This window comes from Cydia pomonella, chromosome 18 (genome assembly GCF_033807575.1).
Source record: "Cydia pomonella isolate Wapato2018A chromosome 18, ilCydPomo1, whole genome shotgun sequence".
Classification (NCBI taxonomy): domain Eukaryota; kingdom Metazoa; phylum Arthropoda; class Insecta; order Lepidoptera; family Tortricidae; genus Cydia; species Cydia pomonella.
The window spans coordinates 18,480,199-18,489,711 of NC_084720.1; the positions used below are offsets into that span (position 1 = coordinate 18,480,199).

Consider the following 9,513-nt stretch of genomic DNA (forward strand, 5'->3'; position numbering starts at 1 on the left):
AAAAAATTGTTGTTTTTCTTATTTTGTCGCAACTGTATTAAAAAACGTCGTTCGATACACGTGCGGAAATGATTGATACTCGCCTATGGCTCGTGGCAAGATATCTCGGTACTCGTGAAGTAACGATATACTTTCCGCACTAGCATCGAAATGTACTATTACAATACATATGGTGCTACTTTACCGCGTTAGTGCGATAATTAGCACATTACGTATGTTCACGTTTTAAATATAAGTAATTTCAAACTTTCGCGCCATCAGTACATTCACGATGCTTTCCGATTGGATAGCGCAGACAGTTCGTCTGCGTCTGCGGCCGCTTAGAAAGAGATGCAAGATCAACCCGCATCCAGTGCGCGAGCGAGACAAATCACACGGAAGTTCAGTCTTCTCGATGACTCCATTTTGAAATCTCAACGTGTTCGCATCAAAATTGCATATCTCTAAACGTATATTCTAATGGAATGTCCAAATTTGAGATACTCAGTGTTCCATAGTGCTTATTCCCGCCGGCCGGCATACAAAACTTTCAAAACCTGTGTAAAAAACGTGAAGGAAGACGCTGCAGTTCGCCTTGACCGCGTGGACTCCAAAATTCCAGCTTCCATCATCAGCTCTCAGGTTAGTGGCTGCAGTTTATATCCTTTTCGGTTTGAGCATCGTATTTAAAGTGTACGTCGCGCAGTTCAATTTTTTTTTGTTCATTTTCAAATTACCCAATTGTAGCAAATCAACCAACAACCTCGAAAAGGCTACATATTATTTGGTGCCGAAACCAGGGACCTTTAGATCCCATCATTAGTAAAGTAACTTCAACAAAATCAACCAATTTTATACCATTCCCCACCTATTTACGATATTTTGAACGAAATTGCAACATTCCATAAGCGTAAAATACCTACCCGCCTTTGTTATTACTAGCAACGCAATTACTGAGTTTTTGTTGTAATTATTTAAATCAGGGGTTGAAACAGACGTATATGTGTATGAACAACTTATTACTAATCACACTATATAATAATATTGGCAATTGTTAGCGAAATAATGCGATAATTACTGCAAAAACATTCTGGTATAAACCGACCGACTTTAGAAGCCCGTGTACTTTTATTACATTTCCGAGAGGTTCATATTGCATTACCGCCTTCCGCATTTAGTCGCATAATCGCTTTGCATACTTATATTACATTCGTAATATTAATTTTTCCGTTGAGATAATACTTACTTGTTTGACTTCTTTGAGTTATTTGTGCATCTCAATACGTATAACCCTTTATTCACTTATTTTATATCGTCTGGGTTATTCATATAAATATCGTACGTAATACAGTATAGGTACTCAAGAGAATTCTTTAAGTACTTACATTTTATTTTTAGTTACATACCTATTGCGCTGTAAGTGAAATTATTTACATAGGAATCATCCAACTATAATTGTGTCAATCATCTTGGGGCGGTTTCAGTTCCGGCATAGGTCTACTCGTATATGTACTTATAACAGCTGTCTCTAACATTGTTTATAACTTTGCATTTCGAGCGGTCGCGCGGCGCTTAGTTGTTTGAAACCACATTCGTGCATATATATGAAATATACTTATTGTTGCGTATTTGTTTACTTTAGGTATTGTGTACTCTAAGGCGTGTTGCAAGTATTTCACGTATAACGTATATCCCGTATTCAACACTCGACTATAAATACTTATTACGTACCCATAGGTGTTACCAGGTACAGTCGGAACTATGGCATTGTATAAAAAGAAATCAATTAAAGGAACTAAATCGAAGTCGATAGAAATGGACGGTTTAACAGTCAACGATCTGCCGGCATTGCGTCGTATTCGCACACTTGCGTTTAACCGCGTAAAGAAAACACTAGAGATTGCGCGTCAGGCGAAAAATGACGTAACTTACATGGACTCGTTCCTTGTACATTACTCAGAAGTTAAAAAGCATGCAAGTAAATTTGAAGAGGCTCATGCCGACATTTTGAGCGTTATCGATAGCGACTTGGAGGTTAGGGAGGATGAAATTAGAAGTCAATTTGACGAATGTTATTTTGAAATTCTTTCATTACATCGGCAACTCGTGGTACCTTCCGATGAACCGAGTCAACCGTCGTATCCTTCAACGAGTAACGTCACACAAGCCCGGCTCCCGAAGATCAATCTTCCGAATTTTAGCGGAAATGTCAAACTGTGGTCCGAATTTTATGATATGTTTAATTCGCTTATTCATGAAAACAAGGCGTTATCAGATACGGAACGAATGCATTATCTAGTATCTTGTTTGTCGGGCGACGCGTTGGCACTTATCCGCACTTTCCCGGTGGCGGCCGAGTATTACCGCACTGCTTACGAAACTTTAATAGCGCGTTACCGCGGGAAGCGAGATTTAGCGTTTACTTGTTGGAAAGAAATGTTAGATGTTACCTTCAAATCGAATTCACCTCATGAGTTTCGGAAAACCCTTGATACTTTTCAAGAAAATTTAACTATGCTAACGCGTCTCGACTTGCCTACTGATAAATGGGACTTTGTTTTAACGTACCTTCTTCTTTCTAAACTGGATTCGAAAACTAGATGTTTGTTTGAGAAACAGCCAACAACTGCCGAGTTGCCCACGTATGATTCGCTGAAAACCTTTTTATATTCACAATGCGAAGCGCTTGTTCGTGATACGCATTTTTCGTCAAATGATAAAACTCGTGATGTTGAAAAGGCTCGGTTAGCCGAAAAATCTCGTTATTTCAGTTATTCTGGTAAACCTTTTGATAAGCGTTCCGATAAATTCAACTATGTAAAAAAACAAGCAACAACGACTTTATTATCGGCGGACGTTCAAAACGAGGGTGAAACAACGCTTCATTCCACGTCATCGGTACAGCAAACGGCGTTGCCTATCCCTATAACCAAGTGTTCGTTTTGTGGAGAGGATCACTCAATACTCCATTGTAAGACGTTTTCATCTAAACCACCACAAGAACGATTCGATCATGCTAAACAACAGCGTTGGTGTTTTAATTGTTTGAAACCTTCCCATGGCCTCAAAGATTGTAAATCCATTTTCAAATGTCAAAAGTGTCATAAACGCCATCATACGTTACTTCATCTTGAAACTTCAGAACCTAACGAAGCGGAAAATGTTTGCAGCGTAGTAGAATCTTCAAATACGTGTACACAAGCGAGCCTGGTTACAAATTCACGCACCACTTCGTTTGTATTGCTAGCTACTGCCCAGATTAACGTTCGCGATTCTGCTGGGAGATTTCAACCATGCCGTGCCCTAATCGACCCGGGTAGTCAGCCCAATTTTATCACTGAGCGTGCGGCTGCTCGTTTGGGCTTCAATCGATCATCAACACCGCGAACTATTAACGGTTTAAGTCTGATGCGGGCTCCCGTATCTGGTGCAATTCAGTTGGAAATAGGCGTGAATAACGAAACAGTATTCAGTATTGAAGCTCTCACTTTGGATACTATATGCGGTCCGATGCCTAACGCCAAACTTAACAGGACTCACTGGACTCATGTGCAAAATTTGAAACTAGCCGACCCTAAATGTGACTTGCCTGGAGACGTCGATGTTCTGTTGGGCGCAGAGGTCTTCCCCTTACTTCTAACCCCAGGAAGTATTGATGGAGGAGAATTTCAGCCACCTGCTCTTAATACAATATTTGGATGGATTTTGATGGGTCGTACTAAGATTACCGGAGCAGCTGAAATGAATTCATTTCTTGTCACAGAAGGAAAGCAGCTCCATTCACAAGTAGAACGGTTTTGGGAGCTTGACTCCGTACCTCAAGCTATTCCAAAGCCTACATGCGAAGAACTACAATGTGAGCAACAGTACACTGAAACGTTATCTCGTGATCCCACCGGGAGATATATCGTCACCTTGCCTTTTAAAGAAAATGCCAAGGATCTCTACTTTCCCGGCTCGAGGGAATCGGCGCTTAGACGATTCCACTCGCTAGAGCGAAAACTTTCAAATAACCGTGAACTTCATGCACAATATTCCGAGTTTATGGCAGATTATTTGAAAAGCGGTCACATGAGCCTAGTTCCCATTAACGAATTGTCCCAGGGTAGGTATTATGTACCACATCATTGTATTTTACGCCCCGACAGCGTCACAACAAAGCTGCGGGTCGTTTTTGACGCGTCTGCAAAGGACGCGCGCGGTATTTCTCTTAACGAAATGTTACTAATAGGTCCGAAACTGCAAACGAACATTCTTGACATATTATGCCGATTTCGTATCAATCCAATTGTCTTCACCGCTGATATGCGGCAAATGTATCGTCAGCTACTAATAGATGAACATGATCGTGATTACCAACGAATATTTTGGCGCTTTCACCAGTCCGAACCCATACAAGAATACCGTTTGAATACTGTCACATACGGTGTAAGCTCAGCGCCCTTCCTTGCTTGTCGTACAATAAAACAGTTGGCCCATGACGAAGGAGATGAGTTTCCGTTAGCTAAGTCAGTCTTACAACATAATTTATACGTCGACGACATTGTCAGCGGTTCTCCTTCTTTCGAGGAAGCAAAAGAAACTATAAGTCAAGTTATAACCTTATTGAAGAGAGGCCAATTCGAACTTCGAAAATGGGCCAGCAATCATCCTGAATTATTAGCCGAATTACCAGCTGAACATTGTTTGACAGATTTTGTCTCTTTGGACTATGATCAAAGTCACAATCTTAAGGTACTAGGTTTAAAGTGGAACCCTGTCAAAGACGTATTCACTTTCGAAGTGAATTCGTTAAACCGTATCTGTACTAAACGCACTATTCTTAGTGAATTAGCTCGTATATTCGACCCTATGGGATTCTTATGTCCTTTAACTCTCCTTGCTAAGTGCTTTATTCAGCGATTGTGGATTGCATGTGTAGGCTGGGACCAAACCCCTCCTGATGAAATTGTTGAACAATGGAAACGGTTTTCTGATCAATTATCATCACTGCAACTCGTAGAGATACCTCGTTGTTTATCCATCGAGAATATGACAAATTTTCAGATACACGGTTTTTCAGATAGCTCAGAGGCTGGATACGGAGCTGTGGTCTATCTAAGTGCCACCGATGTCTATAATAGGGTACATACCTACTTACTCTTGGCCAAAAGTCGTGTCTGTCCAATCAAACGCGTTTCTCTCGCACGTCTAGAACTATGCGCAGCGGTATTACTCGCAGATCTTCTTAAATACGTAAAAGAAATTTATTCGTCAGTACTACCCAACTTCAAAATTTTTGCTTGGTCAGACTCTACCGTTGCACTTTCATGGATAAAGGCGCCATCACACCGTTGGAAGACATTTGTTGCCAATAGAGTCAGTCATATTCAGGAGTCGATTCCCGACGCGAGTTGGAACCACGTACCATCGGCAGACAATCCCGCTGATATAGCTTCTCGCGGCTTGTTTCCAGTGGATTTGTTGCACAGTTCCCTATGGTGGGCGGGACCGGAGTGGCTTAGGCAGCCATCTGAAACATGGCCTTCACTTGACGCGTCTACGTGTGATATTTCCGATCGCGACAATTCCGACATTATAGCGGAAGAACGCACACACGCATTCATCGTCCAACACGATACGCACTTTCTTGACGATTTACTAGAAAAATACTCTTCGATAAGAAAGGTGCAGAGGATTATAGCTTATTGTCAGCGGTTTATAAGAAACCTACGTAACAAGCAAGCGCGTTGTCAGACCAGTTACCTTAATCTCAATGAAATTCACAACGCCCTGAGGCCTATCGTTAAACACGTACAATCGCAACATTTTCATAATGAAATTATTCGTATACAAACTAAAAAGCCTCTTTCAAAATCTATGCGCAAATTAAATCCGTTCATAGATAAACATGGTATCCTCAGGGTGGGCGGACGTTTATCAAGATCTGGGCTTGAGTTCGATCATAAACACCCTGCTTTACTTCCACGTAAAGACACTTTAACTTATCGTATTATTGAGGCTTTCCACCGTGAAAACTGTCATCCAGGCACGAACACGCTGCATTATCTTTTAACACAGCAGTTTTGGATCTTGTCTCCCATACGCGCGATTCGGCACTGTATATCGAAATGTATCAGGTGTTATCGCCTAAATCCGGTTCCCCTTGAACCTTTCATGAGTGATCTACCGGCAACTCGCGTAAATCAAGCCAAGCCCTTTTCAATAGTTGGCGTCGACTTTGGGGGGCCATTTCGCATACGTTTAGGTTCATATAGAGGTGCTAAAATAGGGAAAGCATACTTGTGTCTGTTTGTGTGCTTCACGACAAAGGCTGTACATCTCGAAGCCGTATCCGACTTATCATCTGAAGCTTTCATTGCAGCGCTTCGAAGATTCGTGGGCCGCAGAGGCCGAGTGAGTGTTATTCATTCGGATTGTGGAACCAATTTCATAGGCGCAAATAATGTGCTCAATAGTTATATGAGATCAGCTGCCAGCGCAGAAAATATGGAGTTTCGATTTAATCCACCATCAAGTCCTCACTTCGGAGGAGTTTGGGAAATTCAAATAAAAGCGGCAAAATCTCTCTTGTATCGTATTGTCGGAGATCAAACTCTTACTTTCGAAGAGCTAACCACGTTATTCGTTCAGATTGAATCTGCGCTTAATTCTCGGCCGCTATGCCCCGTGAGCTCTGACCCAAACGACCCAAACGCATTGACCCCAGGTCACTTTCTAACGCTTGAACCGCTTACTGCAGTACCCGACGAAGATCACACTTTCATAAAACTCAATCGTCTGGGTCGATGGCAATTAATTCAACGATTTCAACAAGACTTTTGGAAGCGTTGGAAATCTGAATATTTACAATCGCTGACTAAACGTGCAAAATGGACTTCTCATTGCCAACCTTTAGATGTTAACTCGGTTGTAATCATCAAAACTGAGAATACAATGCCGTTACACTGGCCTCTCGCCCGCGTAGTAGAACTGCATCCTGGGCCGGACGGAGTTGTACGCTTAGCAACAATCCGAACTGCTAATGGAAACCTTCTTAAGCGACCATTAGCTAAATTATGTCCACTTCCTAACCAAGTTGACTAATTAGTAACGTAATAATAGGTAGGTTATAGTTATAACAATTAAAGTAGTTCATAAAATTTATGTTTAAGTTTGTTCATACACATTTTTAGCTTAAAATTAAGGTGTATTAAAATACAAAATATTGTATTTTGGTGGGCGGAATGTTCACGTTTTAAATATAAGTAATTTCAAACTTTCGCGCCATCAGTACATTCACGATGCTTTCCGATTGGATAGCGCAGACAGTTCGTCTGCGTCTGCGGCCGCTTAGAAAGAGATGCAAGATCAACCCGCATCCAGTGCGCGAGCGAGACAAATCACACGGAAGTTCAGTCTTCTCGATGACTCCATTTTGAAATCTCAACGTGTTCGCATCAAAATTGCATATCTCTAAACGTATATTCTAATGGAATGTCCAAATTTGAGATACTCAGTGTTCCATAGTGCTTATTCCCGCCGGCCGGCATACAAAACTTTCAAAACCTGTGTAAAAAACGTGAAGGAAGACGCTGCAGTTCGCCTTGACCGCGTGGACTCCAAAATTCCAGCTTCCATCATCAGCTCTCAGGTTAGTGGCTGCAGTTTATATCCTTTTCGGTTTGAGCATCGTATTTAAAGTGTACGTCGCGCAGTTCAATTTTTTTTTGTTCATTTTCAAATTACCCAATTGTAGCAAATCAACCAACAACCTCGAAAAGGCTACAACGTAACCATATCGAAAATTTAAAGGGCATATATACTGTACAACGTTGTTCATTACAAGTGCGAAAAGGTAATCCGTTTTTTTCCTACTTTTCGTACTTGTATCATAATATACTATTCAACCAATTCACTATTCTCGATCTCGACAACCCTACGCCCCAGTCCGGTATTTAACCGGAACACATCCCGTGAATGTTACTGTCGGATAGAATTAAACCTGCCCAACTATCCTATCTATAATGACATCTCTTTCTCAAAACGCCTTCATTCCCGCGTGCGAGTGAGATGGCGATTTGAGTTTTTTTGTGCATTCGTAGCTTTGTTTGTCCAGTTATAGATAAGGACTTGAAATGATTTTAAGTTTTTTTTTTTTTTTTTTTTTTTTTAAATACACAGAATAATTCTTTTTACATATTTTTTCGCCAAACTGCTTGACAGTTTGTTGGCGAACGGTAGCACTCAACATTCTTCCTTAATCTACTGTGTAAGGTACTAACAGCAACACACTTACCTGACCAGTCCCTGGGCCTTATCTAATCGCAACAAGGTTCAAAACTGGTCAGAGAACTGTGACACTGATGAAATATTTGTATCAGAGAAAATACTCAACATACAATCTTATATCTAGTACTATACTATATTATAATATAACGTGAGAATGTTTGTAGTTGAATCTCAAAAGTTACCTGGAGTTTACCGGATAGTGCCTTTGAAACGAATACAAAATTACAAACCACTGAGATGCTCGGAGCAGCTAGAAATTACTCTTTCATGTTGATACAAACTTTTCTCGCTGACTGTAAGTATGTACTTTTCGAGTGAGTGAGTGATCTGTCGATACCCCCCGTCAGGGGGGTATGAGGGGCCGCTACCGCCTCACGGCTGCGGCGGCTGTCGCGGGTCGCTTCCCCACCGACTGGTGGGGTGGTCATATGGCCGTCATTTTGGGGACGGTGTGGGTAGCTGGTGTAGGCCAGCTCTTCGCTACTGATCGTTATCCAACCCCACGGCCCCTAACCTGGTGATACCGTTTGAGCGGGGCCAGGTTATGGAGCCGCGGTGAAGGCGACCGGCAGCTTAGCTGTACTTTTCTTTCAACGATACCTGTTGTTTTATGCCGATGTACACACTCGTCGAAAGCCTCTCGCCGAGAGTCTCGGCGCCGTTCCGATCCAATCAGAGAAGTGCAAGACGAGACGATGAAGAGAGAGACAAGAAGCCGCATTATGGACACACGTTCTCGGCATTTCCGGGGGTGTCTCGACGAGTGTGTACTAATACTCATCGAGAAAATTATAACAAACCAAAACACAATTAAGTTGCGTTGTTTTTTCAATGAGTTCCTATGGCCCCGTTCTGTGTCCATCATTAGGGAGCGTAGCCAAGATGCCAATCGTTTGCGCTACGACAACGTAACGCTATCTGTCGCTCTATCGCACTCATATGGAAGAGTAACTCCATAATCTTGCATTGTCACCCAACTGACATATGTATGTGAAGTTTCACTTCAATCGAATCGCAAAGAGCGCATACGAATCAAGCATATCTTTAACACACAAAAAGATAAAGAAATGAAGGGTCAGTTCCGGCAAAGCCCGATGTCCTTTTAGAAGGACAAATTTTAATCGAATTTTCAACTATAATGGAACAAAAGAAGGTGCTAAAATTGAAAACTGCAAAAATGACTGTGGGACTAAGGAGCTTATAGTATATATTATACATAATTATGTACGACACTGGTAAGAGATGACGGGTGACAGAAATATA

At 41.6% G+C, this 9,513-nt stretch overlaps 1 protein-coding gene across 1 annotated transcript; it reads left to right on the plus strand.

Annotated features, from left to right (window-relative positions):
- The first annotated feature begins 215 nt into the window (after window positions 1-215).
- On the plus strand, window positions 216-7,748 carry LOC133527370 (uncharacterized). Its single transcript, XM_061864327.1, has 2 exons — window positions 216-6,098; window positions 7,031-7,748. The coding sequence occupies exons 1-2, from the start codon at window positions 1,741-1,743 to the stop codon at window positions 7,032-7,034; spliced, it is 4,362 nt and encodes a 1,453-aa protein (XP_061720311.1). The 5' UTR covers window positions 216-1,740; the 3' UTR covers window positions 7,035-7,748.
- Window positions 7,749-9,513: the final 1,765 nt, after the last annotated feature.